A 27,988-nucleotide genomic window follows, 5' to 3' on the forward strand; every position below is an offset into this window, starting at 1 on the left:
AGGGAGCAGCTATATAACCAACACCCAGAAAATACATGCGCCTTAAGGGCAAGACGTGAAAAATCAATGGTGTAAACGGCTGCAAATTCCTTTGCTTTTAATGGGCTTCATCTGTTTACCCCCCGAATGGATTTAGTCCACGGAGTCAAGCTGAAACAGCAGGGGGATATTAGGTAGGCAGGATTTAATGGCTGAGACTGAAATTCGGCCAAGATCTTGGGTTTAATCCTCCTTCTCTTATGAGAAGACCCACCAAATGTTTAACGCAAGCTTCCACTGAAAGACAGATCTTGCTGGAGGGGCTGGAGCTACTGCCACTCACTGGGACATTTGGGAGAAACCAGGTCAACCAAAAATCAAGTCAAATTGTTGGCTCTCATCTTTGAAACTCAGAGGAATGCAGAGATAAAAGATGGAGAAAAGGGTCATTAGGGCATGCCCTGGCATTAGTGGCAATAATTCACAGGTCTAGCTGAGGATGTCAGAGCAGTTTGCCCGCACCGCCACGAGGCAGGGGGGTGATGCTACCCACACTGGAAAATCAGGCACTTCTGAGTCCAACAAGACTCACCTAAAGTCCTTCTGCAAAAGCAAATCCAACTGCAGTGACACCTGGGGCAGGGGATTTGGTGGAGGAGGCAGCATGGCTGTCATAGAACCAGGACTCAGCATACATTCTCTAAGCACGATCTCCAGTACATCTAGGTTCTCCACCTTGAAGAAACCCTTGCTATGCCTGCTTGGGGGCAGCCTGGCCAAAGTAGCACAAAATAGAGGACATTAGCCACCAGGCAGAGCTTGGCTTGCTTCGTGGACCTCAACAGAGTCAACAGAAGCTCCCTCTGCTCACCACATGTGGTGCCAACGGCTGCTACGTTGACATGCCATGAGAGGAGGAGGAGCGTTGGAAACCAACATCCCTTTCTCTGCAGTGAATCCAAGCATCTCACAGCTTGCATCCCACAGATTCTTGATAATGTCTAAGGGGTTTAGGTGACTTGAAAACAGAAGCCAGGTACCGAAATAACAGAGATACTTTTAAAAAGTGACAGAGGACCTCCGGAGGTCCCTTCTGTCCTGAATCTACCTACAGTCCTGTGAAACGCAGTTTATTTCCAGCTCTGACTGTGACCTTATCAAGTCCCTGTGCCTCTCCATCCCTCCCTCCCACTCTGCCTGCCTGCTCAGCGCAGTCCCCCGGCCCCGCTGCGCTGGGGCTGCTCCCCCCCAGCATGGCTGGCCTAGGGGGAGTTACGGGGTTTTGGGGTGCCAGCAGAAGGCAGCCCACGGCTGATAGCAATTACCCACGCATCCAGGCTCCCTTGTTATCCCTGTGAAAAACAGGGCAGCCCTTTGCTGCGGAATTAATTCTTCCAAGCAGATCCAAAGTTGGTAGCTGAGCAGCAACCAAAGGCTTCGGGGAGCCGTGAAAGGCAAAGCGGCGGCGGGAGGGGTACTGGCGAGGTGTGGGGGGTCCCTGGCTCCCCATCCCGCCGGCTGCTCGCAGCGCTCCCGGGCGCAGTTAGGAAGGCAACGTGAGTTCAGGCACCCCCCACTTCTCAGTGAGGATCTTGATGAGGAAAACGAGTGATAAGGGGGGGAGAAGCGGGATGGAAACCAAACCACGGATTTCCCTGGGGAGGCAAAGCGGAGGGGTGGGGGGGAAAGCGCACCCGGTGGGTCTCGGCGAGTCTCCGGGAGGCAGGATTTCTCTTCCATCGCAAGGAAGAGCGAGATTAAAGAAGAAAGTGGGAGTGGGGTGGGAGGGAAGGGAAGGGGGGGGGAAGGGGGGGATGAACAAAGGAGATTGGCAGCACAGCTGTTTTGGGAAGAAAAAAAAAAAAAAAACCAGCCTTCCTGTTTCTTTAAAGCCGCTCATCTGCGCGGCGGGCCGGCTGCCGGCGGTGGGAGGCAGGCTGCGGGCAGCGGCGGGCGCACGCACGCACGGACGGAGGGAGCCGGCCCGCCGGGGCTCCGCTGCCCGCCGCGGCCGGGCGGGCGCAGATGGGCGGCGGCGGGGCGGCGGCGGCGGCAGCAGCAGCGGGAGCGGAGCGGCGGAGCGGCCGCTGCTGAGCGCACCCGCGCAGCGCGCCGCGCCATGCGGAGCACGCCGCTGGCCGAGGGCGAGCCCTGGCCGCGCCTCTGCGCCGCCGAGCTCGGTGGGCTGCGGCGGCTGCGGCGCAAGCCCGGCTGCAAAAGTTTCCGCGTGGAGCTGAAAGTGCTGAGCGGGAGGCGGCCGGGGCTGCGCGCTGCCCCCCCGCCGCCCCCCGCCGCCCCGCCGCCCGCCTGGGGGCCGCGCAGCGCCGCGCTCGGCCCCGCCGCCGCCGCCAGCGCCTTCCCCGCCGCCCCGCCGCCGCCGCCGCCCGCCGCCTCCCCGCGCCCGCGGCCGGGCGAGGCGGCCGGCGTCTCGCCGGAGATCAAAGCCCTGCAGCAGACGCGGCGGCTGCTGGCCAACGCCCGGGAGAGGACCCGCGTCCACACCATCAGCGCCGCCTTCGAGGCGCTGCGGAAGCAGGTACCTGCCGCCGCCGGGGCACCGCGCCGCCCGCCCCCGGCTCCGGCGGCCCCGCGGGGAGCGCCGCTCCGCCGGCGCCTGCGGGGAGCGGGGCGGGGGTCACATCGCTCTGCGCGTTCCACGCACGCATCGCCCCCCGGCCCGGGGCTGCGCGCCCTTTCGGGGACCCCGAGGGGTGCAGAGGGGTGTGCGGGGCAGGGCCGGCCCCCCTCAGCCCCGCGCCGGCGGAGGGCAGGGGCAGGAGCCTGGAGGGACGCCTGACAGGAGGGGAAGTCGGTTCAAAATGCCTGGAAGTACCAGCCCTAGAGCTATGCTAACACTCCAAATAAATAAATAAGGGCTTTTAATTTGCTTGCCGCTGGAAAGTTTTGGACGGGTTTGGGTGTTTTTTTTTCTCCCCCCGGAGAGAGAATGGCGTGGAGGGGGGCAAAATGAAACAAAACCGAGAAGACCCTCTGAGGGAAAACCAGAGGGTGGAGAGGGGCGCTTGGCCAAGCTGGGAGCTGGGGTGATGCTCCTGTACCGAGAGCACGTGTACTTGCTAGCGCTGCTGCTGGGGTGAGCTGCCCCAGAGGGATCGCTGGGAATCCGGGCAGCAGTGTGCTCCCGTTGACTTTTGTACAGGGTGCTTGAGCCCCCGGGGGGCTTGGGGCTCCTGCTGCCACCTCTGAAACCTTCTGTGCACCCTGCGTCTGCCAGGGTTAAGTTGTCGTCCCCCGCTGGTTAGTTTCCCATGATTTTTACTGTAGCATGTTCTTGAAGTGTGTACGGTGCTGGGCTTTCTTGTTGAGAGGTCTTGAAAACCCTCATGGTCTTCTGTGAAGGATAATGGATGTGTTCTCATATCTGGCAGGGTGGGGCTTCTGAAAGGTAAATGAAGTTTCGGAGAACCTCCCCCCAAGTGGAAGGTGAGGAGAGAGCCAGAGAAGCCGCAAGGTTCTTGTGCCTTCCTCACAAGGATAAATCAGTGTTCTGGCCCCTGTACTCAACCCTATACTTCTCCCTGTGCGTAGGCACCCTGTAGCAGCTCACTGATAGACAAAGACCTGCTGTCTCACAGTGCAAGCCCAGCTGTCCTGTCTTTTCTGCCTTTCTGGTAAATGCTGACGGGACTGTTCCAGGTGTGTAGGAAGGAGGAGACACACAGGGCTTGGAGGGCTGCGAGCTGCAGATGAGTCTGATTGTGAGAGATGCTGAGCATTACTTCTCCCAGGTTGGCCACTCCAGCTTGGTGGGAACAGCACACTCTGCTTACAGGGGGGCTCGCACCCCCAGGCTTTTGGCTACCATCTTTCAAACATTACTTACGCAAGCCATTCCCCAAGCGTGCTCACTTTAGGTCTCAGTATTGTTTCCTGCTCAGAGGAGCTCTGCTTGTTCCTATGTCCTACATGATGCCTGCGGCCCTTCTCAGTGACTGCTATGTGTTGGGAAGCTGCACCCCAAGAGTTAATTCTTCCCCGTCATCTACTTCTGCAAACAAACTTCCAGGCCCGACCTCAGTAGGGAGCACAGGCTGGGACTGGGGCTGTATGTCAGGAGAGAACTGCTGATGAGCATCTGAACTAGAGCCTTTTCAATCACCACGCCGTGGTGGGATCTGACAGCTTCTGTTACAATCGCGGTCACCCAATGTGTGCTGGATGCTGTCCCTCTGGTGCTGTGAGGCCACCCCTTGTAGCTGCTGCGGACTTGATATATTTTGTTTCTATAAGCTGCTCCCATATCTCGGTTGTTTGGTGACTGTATGTAACGTGCTTGGAAGTGTCAGTCTAATTCTCCGTGGACAGACATCTACACCACCAAAACCGCAAGGGGAAGTAGCACTGATTTCCCAAATCACTGGCAATCTTGTTCTAGGCTGAGCCTCAAGCAGAAGTCAGGCAAGCAACAAATTAAAGCCGCACTCTTTGGGGAAATGGGCAACTCTTGAAAAGCCTCAGATTCCTGGCCTTGGCCCTGTCTCCATAAATCATTTCAGCCCTGGGCTCAGCTGGGAGCCCGAAGAGCCTGAAGTTGCTGTCCTCTCTTCCCATGAAAGCCAGTCTCTAGGGTTAGCACAAGAACATACTGGCAGAGCTGTATTCACTCTGCAGAGAGAAAGAAATCATTCTCTGGGAAATGTTTGCTGCGAGGTTTTCCTAGCAATTTGCTGAGGGGTGGGCTGGCTGTCCCGACCATCATTGGATGACATTTGGATTCATTTCTTGTTGGGCTGCCAACGGCATGCTTGGTGCCGTACGTGACATCAGGTGACAGGCGGCTTCATTGCACATATGCGCGGTGCTGGCTTGTCACTCAAATCATTCACACCGGTGCCGGCAGAGAGTTTTTTGAGGAGCAGTTTGGATCAGAAGAGCAGGACGTTGCTCGCTGTCACCTCTTGGTCAGCAGGGCCAAGAAGCTGGAGTACGGAGAGATGCGTCTGTAGAGGTACACACAGCTGAGAGGCTTTTTCTTGCCTCGGGTGAGCGCCGTTTTGGCACATCCCCGAGCATACAAAGGGCCTTAGCCCCGCACAGGAGGCGATCCCTGCGTGCCGTCAGCCGCAGACCTTGGTTTACTTCAGTTAGTCCTCCGTCCCCTCCTTGTCATCACCTATCAGGCTCTTAAGCAGCTGGGAGGCTTTTCCTGAGGCACTGAAACCAATACCTCCCTGCAGCGGGGTGGGCGAGGAGCACGGGGGAATGCCACACTTGCATGCAGCCAGCCCTGGCCCCGTGCTTCTTTGCGAAGGGGTCGGGTGCTGGATGTGGAGCTGCTGGAAGCAGGAGACCCGCTCTGCCAGCAGTACCCAGCACCCACCCGTGCAGGTGTTGTCCCCATCCCCACCCTGTTTGGATAGACGGGGCTGGAGATACCCATCCTTGCTGGCACACATGAGATAAACCCCCAATGCCTGCAGGATCAAACCCACTGCGGCCACACCGTAGGGAGCCTGTCCATGCCTGGTGAGGAGGAGGAGGAAGGGGAAGCCACGCTCCTCTGCAGGACACCCTCCCCACCTCAGCAGCCCACCTGAGGGCGAGTGGCTGGCACACAGCGTGCCGGGCAGATGGGCTGACAGCGACGTCGCTGTGCTCCACAGCTGTGTACATATGGCACACATGTTTTGGCTTGTGTCAGCTAGCTCTCCAGATGGCAGGAAGGGGTGGGTTGCCTGCCCCCCCGCCCAGTTCGTGGTGGAGGAAGAGCCAGCCACGGTCGTTTCACACAAGGAGATGCTAATCCAGCCGTGTCCCTGAGCACATGGCTGTCCTGGCTCACTTCTGAGGCCGGTGGCCCCTCAGAAGTGGGAGGTGGACGGGCAGCTGCCAGCTTCTGGAAGCTGCCTGCTGCTGGGAGGGATGTGTCATTGCTGCTGTGCTCGCCCTGTGGTGTCATGGCCACCAGGAACGAGGATCTCTCTCCTTCTCTCTGTATCGAGCTGCTGCCTTCAGCATAGGGCCATAACACTGAAGTGAGACTGAAGAGCAGATGCTCCTCAGATACAGCTCCTTCCCACTAGTCATGGCACTTGTGATCTTCAGATACTCAGTCTGAGGGAGATTTCCCTCCTCCCCTCAATCGTCCAAGCATCCTTTGTCCAAATGATCCTTCCACTGAGAGTGGACTCCCAAAGCCAACAGCGTAGTTCCCCATGGAAACACTCACCTGCTCTAAAACACTTTGAGATGGTGGAGATACTTCTGCTGCTGCCTTTCTGGGTGTCCCTCCTGGGTACTGCTCCTCTCCCCATGACTGGGCAGCTCCTACCCAGAGCGCTGGTCTTGTGCCCTCAGATGCCCTCGCAGGTGCTGGTCACTGGGTTCTTGCACCAGCCCCACTGCTCCAGGACCCCCCATAAGCAACATGATGGGCTGTCACTTCCATCCTTTCTCTGTCCCTCTCCCTGCTGTTGTGGGTGGCCAATGAACCCAAACATCCCTGATGCAGAGGGATGTAGCACTGAGTTCACAGGAACCGAAGGTCATCTCCTCTTCCATCTGAAATGCCCTTGGGCTGGTGGATGTCCAGGTTCATGAAGCAGCACAGCCGTTCAGAGGAGACAAGATGCAAACCACCACTGCATATCTTCAGAGCAAATGCTATCCAGGCCAGGCCATGGTTGCCAGCGACACTGACTCCATTTTTTTGTCTGCAAATCCCCTTTGGCAGCAAGAGTCTCTTGCTCCAGCACATCCCAAGGGTGAAACTGAACCATCATTACAGCATGGACTTGGCCACCAGGTTTGCTCCTGGAGGCATTTTCCAGGAGGAGATAGCGCTCTCCACCCTTAGGCTGCAGTGGGCACCTGGGCAAGGCAGCTCCTACCAAGATAACCGCACTCACAGGAGTTGCGATGGAGCTTCTCAGCTGTGCCGACAGACCCTAAGGTGGCAGCAAACTCTCCCTGGATGGACAGAGACAACCACAGCAGCCTTCCTGATCTGGAGCCTGCCTAGGCTTGCACATCTGGTTTCTCTCTGGAGCACTGCTGTCCAGCTCGTCCTCAAGAAAGCAACTCAAGCCACAGCAAGCTAGAGTCTGCGCTGAGAGCAAATGTGTCCACAGACATTTATTTTCCCTTGAAGTATATTGGCGTTTTTCTAAATCTTTTCACCACTGCATTACCAGGGACCTCTCTCTGCCTTAGCAGCTGACAGCCTCACTCTCTGCACTCATGTGGGTTCTGGAGATATTTTAGGGTTTTATAGGGCTTTTTAGCTGCTGGAGTGGAGGTTTTATCCCCCCACCAGCATCCTTTCACTTTTTGCTGCTGGCATGCACGTGGCCGCTGTGGTTTGTCGTTAAATCAGTGCAGAAAAGACCCTGCTTGCTGTCATCAGGAGCATGGTGGGACATCGTGACCGGCAGCCTCAAGGGCACGGGAGGAGGTTGCATTGCTGTGGGGTGGCATGGGGGCAAGCTGTCTGCAGGGGTTTGAAGGGACAAGCCAGGCAGGCAGGACCTGCGGCTTGAGCAGCGCCTTAGCCGCAAGCCAGTGGAGGCTGAGACTATTCTGGGGATGCATCATTACGTGCTCGTCCTCTTTGTGTGTCATCCCAAAGGCAGCTGTGGTTTGTCACCTCCGCAGGCGGGACACCGTATGCGACTAGTGTCGCTGGCGTGTCCTTACTATGGGGTGGGGAGGTTGAGAGCCTTCCTCCATCACCTGCTGACATCTCCCAGCCCTGTTCCCAGTGATTCATCCCCCCAGCAGGAAACCTAAAATGCCTTAAAACCCAGCTCCTGAAGACAAACCTCCCATTGGAATTCGCTGGGGGCGACAGCTGGGTGGGAAGGTTTGGCCCTGCTCCACGGTGGCAGTTGGAGAAATTCTACTGGACTTCGGGAGAGCCAGAGCATCCTCCACATGTTACTCGCAACGTGCGGTACCACTGCTGCGTGTTGTCATCGCACAGCACAGCGTTAACCAGAGCATCTCAGTAGTTTCAGCCAGTCTGGAGTGACGCTTACAGTTATTTAGAGCCCGGTTGGGGCAGAGCGGGGCAGCACTGTGGTTTAACAGCTAAAGAAGATGACAAAATACTGGCCTGAAGCAACACAAGGGGAGAGAAAATAAGGGAGAAACCAGACAAAAGGACAAAAATCCTGAAAACAATGACTGTGTCACTAAGAACAGGGCTTGTTTGCTCCCTTGGCTGCTGTCTAACTGATTTTATCCTCTGCTACAAATCTGGCTCCTGTCAGGAGGTATTTGCTCTGCCTGCTGCAGCCACCCCAAGTTAACCTCTGTGTTTTCTTACGGCTCCTGCTGAAATGGAAGGAAAGAGTCTGCTTTTCTCCATTGGGCTTTGAATCCAGCCTCTGCTCCCTGCCTTAATCTGCTCTCAAATTCCTCTCCGGGCTTCGGTCCCTGTGTTGGAGAGGCGGGATACTTTACGGTACCTTTCAGCACAGCCCCCCGGGCTCTTTGCTCCTGACCTGCGTCTCCTTCAGTCCATGCCATGTGTGTTCACAAAGTGATATATCCCACCCTGGTCCCACTGTGCACTGTCCCCTGTGCCAAGCAGGGATGCAAGCAGAGCCACACATGTTGTGGGAGGGTTGTGCTCCTTGCAGCTGGCCACAGGCTCAGGGCAGCTCCTGGGTCTAAGCAGTGATGGCAAGGGAGTGGAAAACCTCGTGGTGTCCAGCAGTGGCCAGGGACTAGAGAATCACCAGGGCCAAGCTGAGGCTGGTATAATGCTGTTAGCTCTGGTGGACCTTGTGCTCCTTCTAGTCCCCAGGTGAATTAGACCCATTGGACATCAGAGATGGAGATGTCCTGGATGGAGATGGAGATGTGGTACTACTAAAATGTCACCCAAAAAAGCGTTTCCCCACTATAGTGCCTGAGGATAGCCATAGAGACTTGCTGTGCCCAATGGCCCTGGGATTTCATCTGTGATGCCCCAGTAGTCCTCTGTGTAGTTGTCATTTTGGGAAGTGGTTCCAAGAGCCCACAGTAAGGTAAGAGCTTTGCTGCAGCCCAGCAGTGTGCTACTTTTCATGCATGATACTGAGAGCATGTTGCACGCCCTGGGGATGTTGCAGGAGCCTTTGAGCCTTTGGATGTAAAACATCCAGGGATAGTGCAGGACGACTGTCCAAAACAGAGCAGAGCCAGGCCTGGGGCAGTATTAATCAGACTGCCATTTGGAAGAGATCCCCAGGGTGAACTCACCCAGCACCACACCTAGGTTTTGTTTGGAGGAAGCCAATTCATGCTCCAAAGAGTGAACTCATGTTTTTGCAATGTGAGCGATGGGGGAGCCAGGAGCTGGGAGGGAACCAGGAGCTGGGTTATTTGACAGCGTAGACCCACCCAGGAGGCGAAGGCGCCTTGGTCAGGACTAGTGCTCCTGCCTGAGTGATGATGCTTTTGTTCTCATTGGCATTTTTAAGCTAGGTTTGGTCCCTGGCTGGATGCTTTGCTGTCTGTGGCAAGGCAGGGATGAGGCTTTCCTTCAGGCTGCTGTGATCATTTTGCTGGAATGGGGCTGCCCATTCCCCACCATTGCATTCTGGTTGCAGAGAAACAAAAGCCTCCCACAGGCATGGTATGAAATAGCTGGCTGGAGTAGAGCTCAGTGGAGTATCTGACACCAGGTGCCCACAGATGGTCGAGGGAGGGAATTCTGCCCCTCTACTCCACCCCGATGAGACCCCACCTGCAGTACTGCATCCAGCTCTGGAGTCTTCAGCAGAGGGAAGCCATGGACCTGTTGAAGCGAGTCCAGAGGAGGGCCACACAAATGATCAGAGGGATGGCTGAGAAAGTTGGGATTGCTCAGCCTGGAGAAGAGAAGGCTCCAGAGAGATCTTGTTGCAGCTTTTCAGTACTTAAAAGGGGCTTATAAGAAAGATGGGGACAAACCTTTTAGTAGGGCCTGTTATGATAGGACAAGGGGGAACAGCTTTAAACTAAAAGAGGGTAGATTTAGACTAGATACAAGGAAGAAATTTTTTATAGTAACAGTGGTGAAACACTGGGCCAGGTTACCCAGAGAGGCAGGAGATGCCCCATCCCTGGAACCATTCAAGGTCAGGTTGGACGGGGCTCTGAGCAACCTGATCTGGCTAAAGATGTCCCTGCTCATTGCAGGGGGGTTGGACTAGATGGCCTTTAACGGTCCCTTCCAGCCCAAACTAGTCTGTGATGCATGTCCTTCTCCAAAAGCAGTCCCCTGAGAACCATGCCATTTACCCACAAAGCAGGGTCTGGCCTTGCTGGGTTTAAACCCGTGCTGTGCTGCCCTAAAGGTCCAGTTCAGTGTAGCAAGCACCAGTGGCACGGAGGAGCCATCAATGCAAGCTGGCGGCTGCTGTGCCACGAGCAGGAGGAGAGGTATTTGGGGACCAGGGCCATGCAGCAGGCTCTGTTGTTGCACGTAGGAGTAGTCTTGCAGGCAGCAAAGCTGCCTGTCTGATAGCTGCAAGTTGCTTGGTGGCTCTGAACCACACAGCATGGTTCTCCTGGGTCCTAAGTTCAGGCATTCCATGGAAGCTGTCTACTTCCATGGTGCTGTTACTGCAATTACCACATCTGCCCACTGATAACCAAGTGCACTGGAGGAGTCTGGCAGGACTGTGAAAGGATGGCCCAGCAATGCTTGCAGGCTTTTCCATCGTACAGCTGTATAAATCGTCATCGTCCCACCTGGGGTGTTAGGAGGACTCAGGGCATGTAACTGTCAGGAGCAGGGTAGGGAAGCCAAGTCTCTTGCTGGTGAATCTGAACACACTGACTAGCCCATCAACAAAGGGGTCCCCCAGGAAGTAGGAGGACCCATATGTATTCATCTCCCCCCTGGCACTAGGTGGAAAGAAAAATGCTGGTTCCAAACCCTTCCTAAACATGCTCCACAGCGTAGCACATCTTGAAGACAGGCAGTGATCTTCTGGACAAGGCCTTCAGCTTGTTAAGGCTGTTACTCATAGAATCACAGAATGGTTTGGGTTGGAAGGGACCCATAAAGATATCTAGTTCCAACTCCCACCATAGGCAGGGGCACCTTCCACTAGACCAGGTTGCTCCAAGCCCCATTCAGCCTGGGCTTGAACACTTCCAGGGATGGGGCATCCACAACTTCTCTCCTTCTCCTCCCATTAACTCTGCAGACACCAGCTCTGGAGATACTTTGGGATGGTGAGAGAAGAGAGCGCTTGTGCTCAGGACCAACATGCAAGGAACACCAGCAGTCCTGCTGCCCCAACCTGCTGCCTTCCCCTCAAGGTGCCTTAACCCCAGGAAACATCCAGCTCACCCCCGGGTAGAAGGAGGGATGTACTAAAGCCAGAACTATTAAGCACTGGACATTCCTATGAATTTTCTGGCAATATTTTTGGCAGGAGGTGCAGCACAAACAATGAGACAGTGCAATTGCACTGTGTGTTTGGACACAGGGAAGGGGCAGCCAAATGCTCTCCTGGGGCAGCCCTGATGCGTTTTAACTCCCAGCATAAAAATAAAATAGATGAATTAGCAGACGGGTAAATTCAGCAGCTTATTATGTCACGTTGTGGAGAAGCTTGCTGTCAGGAGACTTTAGCTTACGCAGCATCACCAACAGGGATGTTTCTCTGCCTTGGAGCCACCGTGTCTTCTCTGCAGTACCCAGGGGGGCCAATTCTGCCCTGCTTGACCCTCATGTGGAGGAGGTCTATGCTGCTGAGTCCCATTTCTAGCACGATAAAAGAGAGGTCTGGACCCCGGCACTCAGCAGCCTTCTTCTAGTATTTTCATGTAATGTAAAGCAGAGTGGACTTGGCTTTACAGACATTATCTGTACAGATCCAGAAAGTGTTTATAGAAGTTGTATCTTACTGATAAGGACAGTGCTACCCAGCCAGAAGCTGAGTGGTGTGAACTGGCTTCATGCTTGTCAAGTCCATGGGATGCTCCTGGTTGTTTTCTGCAGACCCATCATGGTAAACATACCCTGCACCCTCATATGGCAGGGGTGGTTCTTGTACCCTCTCACCCATCTTTTTCTCTAGTTGTTCCCCCACCCCATCCTGCAGTCTCCTTTCCTGTTCCCTGGGTGAGAATCAACTCCAGGACGATGTCTTTGGTGGGTGGCAGTGACCCTCTGGGGAGCTGCAGCGGAGCCCTGCCTGCCTTGAGCCGGCTGGCTGTGGGCCAAGCACTGCTGCAGTCAAGCATGCGCCAGACTTCCCACAGACTTGCCAGGGAGCATCTTCAGTCTTCCAAGGGTACTGCCTCTGAATCACAGACGTCAAGGATGGAAAAGACCTGTTAGATCACATCCCGTCCTATCTTCCTGCCAAAGAAGGGCTTTTCTGCACAGGAATATGTCTCAAGAGCGTTCATCTTGCATTGCTTCAGCCCCTGCCAGCCTGGAGATCACTGATAAGACCCATGAGACTCTTCAGAGCCCTTTGCAGACACAACCAACAAACATCCTCTGGCTGAAGCTCTGGTTCCTGCTCGCCCCAGCCCACTGCCGTGCTGACCTCCCAAAGCCAAGGATGGTGCCAGTACCCTTTCCTTTCTAGCAGACAGCTGCATTCCTTTGGATCGGTGTGAAATTTCAGCTGCAGTTCCTTCCTAATTCCTTTTAATCATTGCAAATATTGCAGGCAAGATGCTGAGCTGTGCTGCCGCTTGGCAGAAATCAGTGAGGTCAGATAAGGGAAATATTTTCATTAACTGCACAGAAACTTGAGCTCTCCCCTGGTTCCCCCTGGCTCTGGATGGACCTGCTCAGCTCCCCTCTTCACAACTTTCCCACAAAAGCCCTGATGTCTTTCATCTCAGGCACGATGAGCAAGTAGGTGGCAGAGGAGAGGGGTTGGTGCTCACCAGGAGCATGACAGATGCCTGCTCACATTACTTACTGCTGAAAATCTGGGTAGTGCAGACCCCATGGGAGCCGGGAGGGTTACACCTGCGTGGCCACACCAGCTGCAGGCATTTTTCCCATTTCTAAGATGCTCTCTCTGTTTTGGGTTGGATTTTGAAGATTGCTTGGCAGCCAGGTGTGTCATCGACACCCTTCACTCCAGCTTGTTGCAAATCTGTCCCCTCTTACCTGCTGGCTTTATGTTAAAGAAGGGATAAAACCAGAGTTCAGTTTCCCCCCACCTCCCCTCACGCCCTGCACTGCTGCGTGGGGAAGCTTGAGATCTGGATCTGAAAGAAGTGGCTCATTCCTCTCTCAATTTTCCATGTTTAATTCAAAAGGAAGCATTAAAATGGCAGAAGCTGAGCCAAGACAGGGAGGGTTCCTACAAGATAGTTATTCTAACATTGTTACCATGGCAAAAACTCTTATCTTCTGATGCTGGTGCCCCACACCCGTCGTAGCGGTGTCTGAGCTGCTCAAGGTGAACCTCTTGCCATGGATGTATGGGGCAGCTCCAGTTTGGACTTTGCTGCAGCATGTGGGAAGAGTGTTGTGTAACCCCAGTCAAGGGTTTTGTCAACTGTGTTAGCACTGAGATCTTTCTTGGAATTTGTAGCAAATATGTCCTACAAACCAGTTTGGGTTTTATTTAAAAAAAAAAAAAAACCAAACCAAAAACACAAAAAACCACACAAAGAGTAAAACAGATGAGGAAAAAAAGACATTAGCCTGCCTGCTTGTGTTCTAACTGGACAGCGTCTGTGCATCAGCCTCAAGGATTTCATGGTCTATTTTCCTTCCACTTGATTTAACTTCCTTCTTGCTCTAATTCTGAAATTATTCCCACATTTCACTGAATCCTTCCATTTTAGTTTCCATCTTGCTTTGGTCTTTCACGCTGCTGTTTGATCTGGGATCTCCACTGTTCTTGTTACATCAGCATCAAAGGAGACTTGGATGTTTCTGCTGCCCAGAGCTCTTGCTTTCCAAATAACTCTCAGCTTATTGCATCTGGGGGCCAGGTATTATGGTCTGAGGGCAAGCGCAGCTGGTGGGTGCATGATGCTGGCAAAGAAGTGAAGGCAAGGATTTAGAGAGAGATGTTGTCAGGTAAAAAGGGGCCCTTTGTGCCACCAGGCTCCAGCCATTTCCAGCTACCCCTGCAGGGCATTCTGGAGCGATGGGCACAACACTTAGCCTTGCCTTTTTGTTGACTGCTAGCCTTACAAAGAGTGTCTTACTGGTGGCATCTCGAATCCCATGGGACACTTAGTGCTGTTTTCAGCAGGAGGGGCATGGAAGTGGCTCTGTCCCTTCTTGGTTGGTATTACTAGCAGAGAAGTGTCTGCTCTCTGCAACTGCCACCTGAGGTCGATGCAAGCAGTGGCACTGAGTATTCCCAGAGAATAAATAGATGCCCTGTGGTATCCCTGCTTAATGCAAGGGGGGTTGGACTAGATGGCCCCTGAAGGGCCTCCCCAACCCCAGGTATTCTATGATTCCTCACCTCCTCGGGGGTATCAATAACAGATGTTGTGTATAAAAAAGGCCATTTGAAGCTTGTTGGCTTGCTTCTGGAGAAGCTGGATGCTGCTGGGCACCTCAGCTGTATCATAGAAGCCAAATAGTCCATAGGGTCGACAGCATGAAAATCCACATGTTCATGGATAAGGGTGATCCAACCGATTGTGCTTGGTTTGGATTTCCCTAAGGAGTATGGCAGAGCTCCTCCCTAGGAGCGTTTGAAGAAACTGAGCAGCTTGGGCAGAGTGCGAATTAGTGACCCGTGGGCAGGCAGGGAATGGTAGGTAGGGAGAAGGGGCCGGTTCCTGCGGGGAGGGTCATCAGAAGTATGAGTTAGCTTCCACACAGCTATCTGCTGAGGAGGTTTGGTCTTTTTCTTCTGGAAAAGAAGCTGAAGAGATGATGGAGGACTAAAAATGAGGGGGGAAACCAGGGGCTGTGCTTCGAGTAGGGAGTTGGGTTGGAGACCTTAAATGTCCCACCATATGAAATTGTGACTGTGTGAGCTCTGCTGCCAAGTGTGTTTATAAATGATCTGGAAAGGTGGGTGAGCAGTGCGTAGGAAGATTGCTGGCAATACTCCAGCAAAATGTACTGATATTTGCTAAAGGTAGTGAAGATAAGAATTGCAGAGGGATCTTATGACTCTAAGTGGCTAGGTAATGATATGACAGATTAAATAAATACAATGTAGATAAAGTGAAGTGATGCATATGGGAAAAACCATACCAGATTCCACATAGGAGATGATGGACCCTGAGCTGACCGTTATCTCAGAGAAAAGAGACCTCAGGGTTTCTGTAGATGATTCAATGGAAGTCTCAGGTCAGTGCCTGGTAGTGGTCACAAACTGAATCAGGAGTTATGAGAAAAGGAATATTAAACAACACAGAAAACAAAAGCATCTGTTAGATAAATATGCGGAGCATCCACAGCGTGCCTAATGCTGTGTGTTGTTCTGATCCTCTCAGCTCCAAAAGGACTAGGAAAGTTTCAGGGAAGAGCAACAAGGGTCATCAGAAGTATGAGTTAGCTTCCACACAGCTATCTGCTGAGGAGGTTTGGTCTTTTTCTTCTGGAAAAGAGTCTGAAGAGATGATGGAGGACTAAAAATGTGTCACAGAGGAGGTGGATAAAAATCTGTTGTCTTCTAGTACACGAACTGGGGGACCTCAAGTGAAGACAGTGGAAGCCAAGTTCAAAACAAGCAAAAGGAGGACAGTGTTATATAGACTGGGGAGAAAACTTTACAAAAGTACGTTGTGCGTGCTCAAAATTGACAAGGGGTCAGCTTACCAGACCAAATTCATGGACAAAACAGATCTGTCATGGGTTGCTAAATAAAGGGAAGGCACATCTAGCTGAGGTCATGGATCTGACGTTAGTTGGAGCCTGGCAGAATACTTGGGGAAATCCTATATATGCCTGAGCTGTTCTGCCCCTCCTTTGGCATCTGCGTATGGCTGCTGTGGGGTTCGTGGAGGGAGTGAACCCATCTTACCTTATATAAAGTCAAGGATATCACTCCAGGGATGAGCCTAGCTTTGTGTCTGTGTGGAGGAAAGAGAACCTGAGGAATGAGCATGGCAAGAAGCATTAAAAAACCTCCAACCTTAAACAGAGTGTGACACCCTAGATGGATGACGAGGCTGGAGACTGGTACAGAGGCAGATGGTAGAGGGACATTGAGACATTCCAGTGATTGTTGTAGTATAAAAAGTTGGATTGGCGGGCGGTCAGACAACCTGGGTGGCTAGGATGGGTTTCAGATAAGCACCCAGCTCCAGTTTCCCGTAGGTGATAGACTCTTCCACATTAAAGGCTGAATAACCTTTAGCAATTTTGCAAACTAGCAAACAGGGCATAAAGCCTGTTGAACTCAGGAGATGTCTCTTTAAGCTGGACGTGCTGAAGCTGTGTACCTAAAATGAGCGTATATGTACTGTTTTGCTGGATTGTAATTGAAAAGCAATCAAACCTTCTGCAGCAGGGAATTTATACAGTTCCATTATTGAGACACATACTGTTTAGTTTGAATTGTTTGAATGTTTCACATTACGCTAGAAATCTTCAAGGATAAAGATATAAATTGCTTAAGATATGGCCAGGGCTCTGAACCAGGCTCTGGTTTGGCCTCTTCTGGGAGGTGAGGTACTGTGGTGGGGTGTTTCAGCAGGTAGGAATTACTACCTCTGGGTCCTGCTCCTACAACAGCATCATGGTGTTGCACAGGCTGGAAATCACAGTCTATGCTGTTTGAGCACAAAACCACCAGGCTGTGTGATATATTTGCTCGTGCTGCCCTTATCGCCTTATTCTTTAAGACCTGTGATGGCATTGGAACTACTTGCGGGGACTAAGTTACTCCTGCGATGGCATTGGAACTACTTGCAGGGAGTAAGTTACTCAAGATGAGTAACTAGGTGGCATGAGGGTTGCAGCTTTCTGAAGAAATCAGGGCCCCTGGGAAGCAAACCGAAGGGCAGGCAGACATCCCAGGCCGTATCCTGCCATCGCATTTTAAGCAGAACTGCCCTGCTGAAATCAAGAGGCTTCGTGCTGCTTTCATCCCCATGGAGATCAGCGGGGGAGTTCTTCTTAAAAACCTGTTGGGACCATATGGCCTTTTATCGCTAGGGTTCCTATTTGTGTTAAAAACTGCTAAGAAAATAACCTACAGTTGTTTTTTGTGCTTCAAGCAAGATGTTTTGTTTATCTATCTGGCCTAATTTTTAATTTATTTTTTTTTCCCTGTTACCCTTTCTAGGTTCCCTGCTATTCTTATGGTCAAAAGTTGTCCAAACTGGCCATCTTGAGAATAGCCTGTAACTATATCCTTTCCCTGGCCAGACTAGCAGACCTGGATTACAGCGCTGACCACAGTAACATGAGCTTCTCTGAATGCGTGGAGCAGTGCACTAGGACCTTACAAGCAGAAGGAAGATCTAAAAAAAGGAAGGTATGTTACAGCCTCCCCCCACCTCGCCCCCCAAAAACCAGTAAAAATTACAAAAGGGGGAAAAAAAAGGGGAAAAAAAAGATAATACAAAGCTGTTTCCTTCCTTTCTCAACCTCTTGAAATATTCCTAATTTTTTTATCCCTTCCTTTCTCTCTCACTTTTTCTCCTCCATCCATCTGATCTCGTAATAACCACATTCCTCTCTAATCAAAGGCTTTTCTCTCCTCCCCATCCTCCGCGCCGGGCCCTTCCTTTCATTAGTCGCCCATCGTGTGTTTTAACACAAGCGTGATCCTATTAGAGTCATCTCGGGACTGTTACTTGTTAAACCAAACCAACCTTGAGTTGCCTTTTGGAGCCCATAAAACACAGTCGCCTGCCTGTGTTTTCTGTTTTGTTTAATCTAACACTTATCTCCGAGCAAAATCACCGGACAACAGGGGAAAAAAAAAAAAAAGTAGCTAATGGAGACGTTGTATGTATAAACACATTAGAAAGATGTATGACCTGAAGGACATGTGGGTATCTTGAGGAAACAACGTTAAATCTAATTACGCCTTGCATTCCTTTAGGTTACTTAACACTGAACCAATTAGGTGAAATCATTGTCAAGAGGCGGGGGGAGGAAGCGGAGAGTTCTGCCAGTTTTCCTCTCGGAGAGTGACATGGGTGAATTAAAGGAGTGATTGATGCCTTTGTTCGGGCCTTTATGACAAAAAGAGTTTTGTAAACTTGAATTGAACTTCCCCCTGCTTTCTGGGCTTACTTGTCAGGCGGGATAATAAATCAGTGGGATTTTAATGGATGAATGGGCAGCAAAGCCAGGGAGCAGGCTCCTTCCCCAGTGTCGTTAAGATCTGCCTCTGATTTGGGCAGGTTTCCTCACTTTTCCTCCTCTTTAGCCCAACAAATCATCCTGCAGCAGTTCAGTTTATAAATAAACACAATAGCACACTCCCCCATCCCTTCCTCTCACTGTCACGGGCTGTATTTATGCCCCCGGAGCAGCAGTGCCAGGCGGAGATGTGGCACCGCTCACCCACGGCTGACAGCACCAGCTGAAACTGGGGGGTGCGGCGGGAGCTCCTGGGCATGGCCCAAAACTGGGCGTTCGTTGTGGGGGTCCATAGTGCTGCAGTCAATGGTGTCTCAGGGACACGGATGTGATGCCACCAACCCTAGGGCAAGGTGAGAGCTGAGTCTTGGGTCACCTACCCAAGTCGAGATAGGGGAGAAGAAGGGGATGAGCATCCTTCTTGGGGCTTTGGCAGATTGCTAGAGGAGTCTTGGATCCCCTCCTCAGTCGAGATAGGGGAGAAAGGGATGAGCATCCTTCCTGGGGCTTTGTCAGATAACTAGATGGGTCTTGGGTCCCCTCCCCAAGTTGAGATGGCAGGGGAAGAAGAGGGTGAGCATCGTTTTTTGGGCTTCAGCAGATTTATGGGCTGGTGTTCAGGCCTTGGGTGCCCGATGGGCTGAGACCTATTGTCTTGGCTTATGTAAACCAACACAAGCTTAAAGAGAGAAAACGCGGAGCCAGATTCCAAAACGGCTCCAAATCCCAGGGTGTTCACATCTGAGGGTTAGGGCTGGGCCCATCCTTAATTAAAAAAATAAATTAAGAATTAAAAGCCTTCCATTTATGGCGTTTGTTCTCTAAAGTTTGCTCTGAAGCGGACACGTAGAGAAAAGCCCCAAGCCCATCGAGAGCTCATGAACAATGAAACTCTCACAGGGCATCGGCACATTCCTCCTCCCAGTGGGCCACCACTGATCCACAGAAACAGCGTCACGGAGAGAAAAGCTGCCTTTTCTCCAGGTTCTTGAAGGACACCCACCCTAAGCCTTCTCCAGAGGCCCTCTCCAGAAAGAGAGCTGGGCTTTGGACCTGGGGCAGGGTCTTGGTCCTTGTTTTTCTTTCTGGAAAGTGTCTTGCAAATGTATTTCTGCTGTTTGGGAAGGCCCAAGTTTAGGGCAGCCCAGGAGCCTGTGGGTAGCCCTGACTGATAGGTATCATTTTATTTCCAGCAGCATTTGCTCAAGTGATGGCAAGAGCACATTCAGCTGATGGTGAAGCCAAAACCAGGAGGTACCACTAACACCAGTAATTCCCAGTACATAGGAACAGGGTTGCAAAGCATGTGTTGGGAGGACTCATCTTGGTATCTCCTGTTCTCCTTGAGCCAAGCAAATTGATGGCATCATGAGCATGAGGGAGGGAAGTGGCATTGTCAGAGGGAAATTATAGATCCGGGATGGCTGTGCAGGGAAGATCCAAGCTCTGGATGTCAGGTGGTGTGAAGGGATGTCTCTCCTGGGGGGTCTCACACGGGCAGCTGGATGAGGATACAATGGCTTGGCCCAAAATTGCCGTGCCCTCATTAATTTTGAAATCGGCACGTTTTTCTAAGCTGTGTGTGTTTTTAATCAGGTCTCTGAAACCACTGCTCACTAAGCAGTTGCTCTGAATGATCAGCTTTGGGGTGGTTGTTATATTTTTGTTGTTGTTGGGTTTTGAGTTTCCTTTTTTATTCTCTCTTTAAAAAAAAAACAAACAACATTGCAAGCCTGAGCCGAGACCTCCGCTCCCTGAGCTGTACCGTTGGGTCCGCAGCACCCTTATCTCCTGTCATCTCCATCTCATTGTGTCTCTGCCTCTATTGCTTGCTCTTTCAGCTCTGTGATTGCAATGTGCTATGGCACCGTAAGCTTTTCACACAAGAAAGTAGCTGGTTGGAGTTTGTTTTGGCAGGCAGGGGCTCCAGATGTTGCATTTGCTGGATTGTGCGTTGCCTTTTGCTTTGTTTTTGAGGGTGAATTATCTGCTGTCCCTAACATTAGGTTGTTGTTCAGACTTTGCTGTTGCAATAGGAAATTTAATGGGTGTTTTGCCCCCCTCCTTTCCACTCCATTTTGTTAATTAGAAAAGTTGGCTTTAGCCTTTCAAACTTGACTAGGGAAAAAAAAATCCCCTTTCCAGTCCTAGCTACAGTTAGGTTATACAGTGATTTTAGTTGTTGCAACTGAGACTTGACTGAGGGTGTTTGGTGATGGGAGATCTCGTTTATAAGCAGCAAAGGGGGTAATTGAAGGGCTTCAAATGCCTTTTCCTTTTTTTAAAAAAGCTATATGGAGGGGTGGGGGTGATTTCTGAAGGTAGCCTCATTTTTTTGAAGATGCCTTTGACTTGGTCATAAAAGTGATCTGGACTAAGCCTTGCCCATCACTGTGCATGCAAGAGTTGCACCACATTGGGTATTTGGGTTGCGACACCCGCAGCAGAACCCCAAGTCCTTCTAGGGTCACGCTGATGTCCTGGGAAAAGGGAGGGATCTGCCCTTGGCTCCAGCCAGGAGCATCCTCTGGCAGCACTGAGGACACAGCAGTGACAAGAGGTGGATCAGAAAGGGGAGTCCCAAGTTTCCTCATCCCTGGTGTACCTTGTTTCTGCACAGGGCATGGTCCTGAGTGACCAGAGACTGTCTGAAAGCCTCACACGAATTTTGTAGGGTTTTGGATCCAGTCTGTGGTTTGCATAGTCTCTTTTTATAGCCTGTTCCCCCCCAGGGCCAAATTCTGGTGCCCTGCAGGAAGGCGGCATTACGGCTCAGGGTTAGGGCTTTAAGGTGCATGGCCGGGTGCTCTCCCTGGGGATAGGTGTTCTTGTGGGTGCAGAGCTGTGCACTGCAGCCCCCCACATCCCCCAGGCCCACAGGGTCCAACCCCAGGGCTGTGGGTAGACCTTACCTCCCTGCCAAGCAGCACATCCACAGCCCTTTGGTCTGCACAGAGCAGGATTCCACCGCTAACAAATACCCTATACAACACACCCAACACTGAACAGAAAACCTCAAACTCTTAAAAAAAATAATAATCCAAACACCCATCGCAAGGTTCATTTTCTTTTCCTTCCCCTCCCCTCTTTGCTTTTGATTAGCCCTCGTGCTAGGCAGCAACATCGCCGCGGCCATGGGAACTAAGCTGGAGCAGGGAGGGATGGGTGAGGGAATTTTTTTTTGCTTCATCCTCCCCCCGTCCCGGCTCTTCTGGCAGTCGCAGACTCCAGATGTTCGGAGCGCGAGCTGGGAAGTCCTGCTGGCGCCACTTGGGGCAGAGGGCAGGGGAAAGGCACGCGAGCTGGAACCCGGAGTACTCAGTCACTGCAGGACTTGGCGCATTCCCCAGCTCGCTGCTGGCACATTCCCCAGCTCTCTCCTGGCCATCTGTTCCAAAAAAACACTTTCAGAACCTCATCATCACTCAGGATACAACACTGCGAGCAGCTGTTAGCGAGGCAGAAGGAAAAAAAAAAAACCAAAAAACACACACACATTAAAAAAGAAAAAAAACCAAACCATGCGAAAGGTCTCTTTGTGAGAGAGGAAACTGGGTTATGAATAACAGGCAAGCAGTTGGAGCTCAATAAAAGTTTTCGGCTGGAATTTAGTTTCTTGGGTTTGTGCCTGTGTGTATGGATGCGACCAGACGCAAGGAATTAAAACTTAAAAATGCTCTCTATATGTGTATATATATATTCCATGATAATTAAATGATAGAGAAGCATATATGGAATGAAAAGCCGCTCTATTTGTTGCAGTTTGCTGCACTAAAATGGCTCACATTATGTATGTAATTATTGCATTATATAAAATAGTTATTGTGGTGTTCTGCCATGCCTTGATACCGCCTCATTGCTACTTTACTAAAAGCAGAGCTCCCGCTGTAGGTAACACTTACGCCTGTTGAAAAATTCAGAGGCGGGCATTCTGCAGGCGTATTTCCTTGCAGGAGTGAACAAGTTAAGTTTTTATATTATAGGAGAGAAATGGTAGTGGCAGGCTTGATTTGTGTGGCACTGAAACTATTCACTTGGAGCGCTATTTTTTTTTGATAACACTGTATCATGACTCGTGATTTACTTAGACAGAGCCCCGAGATAAAGCCACAGCTCCCACCCCCTGGTCTGCTCAGATGATCTTGGCTGCTGGGGCTTGCTGTTATTGATCATCTGATATTGATTATTACAACACATTCAGAGCCAGCACAGTAAAAATCTTGATGATCTGCGTGGCATTTCTTCCTCGCCGCTTCCCATCCCATGTGGAGAGGGGGGGTCTGATAATGAGGTTCGACCTCCCTTTCCCTGCAGTTTGACTTAGCAGAGGTTCCTCTTTAAAAATAGCTTCATATCCCTGCTAGGACTTGCAGGCGAGAGCGGGCAGCCAGCCAGTCTGCTTCCCCACGGCCGCCAGCTCTGGGCCCCGGGGAGGAGCTGGACCACAGGAGAGCAGCGACCCGCTCCCAGCCATCCTGTCTGCCTGCAGGACGGTGGGATGGCAGCATCCCCAGGTGGGGGGTGCCTGGATCTGCCTGGCCATGAGTTATCCCTGCCCTGTGCTAGCTGAAGGATTCCACACCGTGGGAACACACCTGCATAAAAAGAAGGCAGTGAGGGCGTAGTGAGGCTGAGTAAGCCCATAGTGGATTCTCGTGCTTGATGCTTGCATTGATCTGTCCCTACAACACGAAACAGCAGTTGCAGGTGGGACACGGGTGTGAGGCGAAGGGCTCAAGGCAAGTTCATGAGCAAGTTCACCCAGTGCTGGACAGGGAGGCAGCTATGCATATCCCCGAGGGGGGGTGAGCATCAGTACCCCAAAGAGCAGAACTGAAAGGTTTTCCTTGCAAAAAGGATGTGATGTGGGACTCTGCTGTTGTATGACAGCACCCCAAAACCCCCTTTGCTTTAAGGGGTGTTGGAGCAGTCGCATTGCAGCATGCAAAGGCTGGTGCTGAGGATTTGCTGCCATTGTGGGAGCAGGGTCCCAGCGTAGGCTCCATTCCCTCTCTAGCAAGAGTATTACCAAGAATTAGGTAAGATCTGCCCCACATGTATCAGGTAACTACAGCAAATGTGAGCAGAAGAGACAGGAGAAGCCCTGGAACAAAGGCTGACTCAGTTCCAGAAGCGCTTTGATTTATAGAGATTGAAATGCTCCAGGATGCTGCAAACTCACCAAGGTCTTTGGGCTAGTTGTCAAATTCAAGAGCCATGGGAGTTATGATATTAGATTAAAGCAGACCCTGGTTAATACATCTGTCTTCAGAGCTCCTGGCTGAATAGAAAAGGGTAGAGGGGGAAAGAAAGGAGCCTGTTACCACCTAACATAAACCATGGCCAGTGGTGGGCAGTGCCTGGAGACTGACCGAGTGGTGCCAACGAGGACTGCTGAGCTCCTCCATCGCATTGCAGAGGGATCTCTCTGTTCCCCTTTCTTTTTCCTTCACCTCAAAGGTACAGCACAATTGCCCTCACCTGCCCTTGGCTGGTTTGTATATACTCCCTCTTGCCCCTCCATGCCTGATCTTCCCCAATTCAGCGTAGAGACCTCCCGCTGAGGTCCCTCTTCTTGAAACCATCCTGCTTCCCAAACGCCACCGACGCTTTTTATCAGCATCCAACACCCTGTGCTAAAGGGCAGGGTCTCACTGAACAAAGGCAGGAGGTGTTAACTGCAATCTCAGGTCCTATATTTTCAAGACTTTAAAAGAGCACTGGAGGCATAAGAGAGAGGGCCGGTGGCTTTGGCTTAGGGCATGAGGCTGCTATTGCTGGGTAATTCATTCCTGCAGTGGAAAAGGTTTCGCTTGCTAAGGCTGCTGTTCCAGATGGGAACAGGGGGGATTTGTCTCTCTGCTGTCTTTTAATATTAATGAGAGCAGTCATTGCTTCCCTCCTTTTTCTTCTTTTACATTTTCTTTCCATGTGGGTTAAATTAGACAGCCGACTTCTCCGTTACAGGTTATTAATATACATTATTTATTGTTGGAAAATAATTTTAGGGGGTTCCCAACAGAAACGTTTGTGATACACAAGGCTGTTTATAATTGTCCCACCTAAACCTCATTTATTCAAAATCCCAAATCCCAATTAAGGCCTTGAATTAGTGCAGTAGTTTCTGTGTTCTGCTCTGAGCAGCACTAGGTAGTGTCTTACAGTCAGCAGAGACACCTCCTTATTGATAATAATTGCAATAACGAGCTCTGTTTTCAGATTTGGTGTGTGCCAGATGTGAAGAGTTCATTACTGCTTATGTAGAAGAGGAACCAAAGCAGGCTGGGACTGACAGTAATGTTTATCTGGGGACTTTTATCACTGGGATGCGCTGGGTTGCAGCCAGCCCACAGGTCCATCCTGTCCTCCAGTGGAGCTGCACAGCCAAACGCCTCCTCCACCATACCCAGATGGGCTGACCCCAGCTCCAGGGGTCTGGGGTCTGGCAGAGACCAGCATTTCTTGCATGGAGGATGACCTGGGCCCTTTGAGCAAAATACTTTTATCAAGGGAAATCCTGATGATTCTGGGGCAATCCCGTGCTTCCCAGGGTCTTCACTTCACAGGAGGGGGTAACAAGGTGGATTTGGGGTTCCCCAGCCCCTTAGCCTGGTGTGGGTGCTCAGCTGTGGTGGTTGGTCTCGCAAGCAGCTACTCTAATGATAGTAATAAAATAAATAAAATAAACCAAACCAAAACATCAGTACATTAGTAATATTTTATACCTTAATGCTACAGTATACAGTAACGGAAAAGGAGAGGCAGTACAGAAACAAAATGGATTAAGGAAGAAATGTTTTTCAGGCCAAGCTGTAAGGAGTTTGCCCTTTTTAAGACTGTCAGAAGGATGGCTGATCTGTCCAGGGAATTGATGACCATGTCTAGAGGACCTTCAGGGGCCATACTACACCCTGAAGGCTCTTAAATCCACTGGCAAAAAGCAAGAAATGGTGCTTGGACTCAGTACATGTGATCTCATTTCCAAGTTTCTAATTCCTAAGTTACTTAAAGAAGGATTTAGGAGCCCACGTGATGAAGGCAGTTTGGACAATGGTGATGTGATCTCATGAAAGAGCAGGCCCCGAGTATTTTACTCTGTTTTGAACTATGCTAACAATCATTTGTGGGTTATTTGTGGGGCTTACTTTAATGTTAAAGGGGGTTTAGATGAGGGTTTCTCTGTCTGAAGCTGTTGTGCTTTGGAGCTGTGCATTTTCCCATGGACCTGACTGTAATACTCCTTAGGCAAATGCAATTACCCAAGTACATCTGCTACAGCCGTGTACAGGGAGATGCGCAGGCACAAAGCACAGGTTACAGTCCTTGCGGGCTTAGAAGCCACACATGCAGAAAAGTAAATGCAATAACTAAAATACAGAAATAAACCACATCTCCTGCGCAAATCTGGCTTGTTGCAACTCCTTTGCTTTCTGAGATCAACTCCTGAAACTGAAAATAGACCCAAAAAGCTGCAGGTCTTATCAAAAGAAGGTATTTGCCATAATTTTTAAATTTTCTGGCAGGAGCTGGAGCCTAATAACCTTGTTGTACTTCTTCCCCAGACCTTCCTTGTCCCCCATCTCTGCCAGTCCCTCTGCTTTATGCAGGCTCTGGCACCATTGTGGCACCTACAGGTGGTTGCTCTGCAAGCCCAGCTCTTGAAGATCTGCACATCTGTGGCCAGTGTTCCCCAAGGACACCCCAGTGTGTGCCAGTGACAGGCATTTGTGCAAGGAGCTGCTGGGACACCATGTGTTCGCTGTTCTGATGGTGCATCTTTCTCTTTCCAGGAGTAACAACCAGGAAGGGAGGATTCAGAAGAGCTTCCAGCCAGAATTGCATCTGTTCTTGGCAAAGGCTGCACGATCCAGATGAAGACTGCAAGCAGCTTTTCTACAGAAACCCCTTTTTGAGATGATGATTGGCCAAGGACCTTTCTTAATCTCTGGAACAGAAAGGAAAAAAAGGAAAAGAAAAGAAAGAAAAAAAAAAAAGGACAGGGATGCTTCTTATTGTTGTTAAGCCAGCCACCTTTTAGTACGTGCAATTTATTTAGCACTTTTCCCTTTGCTTAACTGGGAAATGTTACCCTCTCAGCTCATGTGTACAGTAATTTTTTGTTGTTGTTGTTGTTGCTGTTGTGCCAAAGATTTGATGGAGCTTCTACACTGTGTCTTATTTTTGCCTTAATGTTAAATCTTTGAGCCAAAGAAAAGTCAGAGGTGCCATTCAGATGGTGGTGAGCAGGCCAGCCAGCTGTCAGTGACAAATCCGAATTTCTGAACCCTTCTGTGAGTCGCCTCTTATTTCTCCTGCCCACACTTCTCTGCCTGCAGCCCTGGAGCCAACGTTCAGTATGGGCAAGAGCTGGGACAACACCGAATCGTGCTTCAGCATTCAGGTTTGCTTCTTTCTTTGAGCGACTCTGTATTTCTGCCTTTTGGGCAATTTCCTGATGTTCCTTCCTGTGCGACACATCCACAGGGTAGAAATACTGACACAAAGTGAGAGCTGAAACAGGAGCTATGAATTTTATTTTTTTTAATAAATAATTAAAATTAAATAAGCAAAAGCTAAGTGCCATGTAAAGCAAAAAAAAAAAAATTAATAGAAAGTTCAGCTAGGCAGAATGAAATGCAGCAAAAAAATTCAGTGGGGGTTTCAGGTTTGTGAAGTCGGTTTTTTCCCTGGGGTTTTCCAAGTGGTCAGAAACCCATGTAATGCAAAAGCATTTGAATCCTATACTGTACCTTTCACTTCAAATTGAAGTAAAAAAAAAAGAAAAGATTGAGAAACATTTGCTTGGAGTAAGCAGACGTTATAGGTAATGCAGTTCATATGCAAGACATCTGCTAATGATGGGAGGACAGAGCTCTGTTCAAGTAAAAAAAAAATACGGGTTTCCAAACCAAGGAGATTGAACATATTTTGTTTCCCGCTCAAGGGGAAAGGTTATTTGTGAGGCCAGATTTGCATGCTGGGTACTTCAGCATAAATCAGGTTCCCGGGTGTCTGACTTACTTCAGTCTAAATCTGGCTGGGCATTGCCAGGCGCTGGGGAGGGCGAGGGGCTGGGGCGGGCGAGCATCAGCAGGCAGGGGAAGGGAATCATCTCTGTTCTGCTGACATGGATGCAAAACCTGAACTCCTCGGTGCCTGCTTGTTTATTTCCCAAGCTGAGCAACTGGCAGATCAACACCAAGCAGGGGAACCAGTGTGCAGAACCTGAGGTCACCAAAGCAGGGTCTGTGACTGGGGGCACCAGGCTGCACGGTGAGGGTCTGCTCACTGCCAAATCCCCTGGCCCAGGAGAGGATGGGCAAGCTCCCAGCGGGGATGCTCAAGACGTCTTCTACTTGATTTCTGGGACACACAGGGGCTGGCTGTGTCCAAGCTCCCTCCCAGGAGCTCATTCTACTGCTCACCCTCCACCCTCACTGCCGGTCATTATTAGCAGCCCAATAAAATACATTTTTAGATTGTCATTTGTATTTCTTTATTAAAGCACAGTTGTTAACCCTGACTTTCGTTACATACATTAAAGCCAGCTTTTTGGCTTGTAATGGGAGAGGGGCTGAGCTCATGGACTGCAGGAGACACTCCAGGGCTGTTTTCACCCGTGTCAAAGAGTTGGGTTTAAAGTGCATTTGCTTTCAAGAACCAGCAAGCAGTTGGACCTTGCAAATGTGGCCTAGCCACAGAAAACAGTGAGAGAAAGGGAACTGGAAGGCAGGAGAAAACCATCATTACAAGATGACCTTAAAGGGGGAACTGCAATTTTTGTATGGGGCCACACTG

The 27,988-nt window shown here is 50.8% G+C and overlaps 1 protein-coding gene across 1 annotated transcript; it reads left to right on the forward strand.

Annotated features, from left to right (window-relative positions):
• The first annotated feature begins 1,873 nt into the window (after positions 1-1,873).
• On the forward strand, positions 1,874-27,675 carry ATOH8 (atonal bHLH transcription factor 8). Its single transcript, XM_037387038.1, has 3 exons — positions 1,874-2,515; positions 17,163-17,354; positions 25,981-27,675. The coding sequence occupies exons 1-3, from the start codon at positions 2,099-2,101 to the stop codon at positions 25,984-25,986; spliced, it is 615 nt and encodes a 204-aa protein (XP_037242935.1). The 5' UTR covers positions 1,874-2,098; the 3' UTR covers positions 25,987-27,675.
• Positions 27,676-27,988: the final 313 nt, after the last annotated feature.

This window comes from Falco rusticolus, chromosome 1 (genome assembly GCF_015220075.1).
Source record: "Falco rusticolus isolate bFalRus1 chromosome 1, bFalRus1.pri, whole genome shotgun sequence".
Lineage (NCBI taxonomy): Eukaryota > Metazoa > Chordata > Aves > Falconiformes > Falconidae > Falco > Falco rusticolus.

Bases quoted from the DNA above. Each gene is read 5' to 3' on its own strand.
- ATOH8 (XM_037387038.1), top strand. From the start codon at position 2,099: ATGCGGAGCACGCCGCTGGCCGAGGGCGAGCCCTGGCCGCGCCTCTGC. The intron at 2,516-17,162 runs GTACCTGCCGCC...TACCCTTTCTAG, and splicing joins TCGAGGCGCTGCGGAAGCAG to GTTCCCTGCTATTCTTATGG.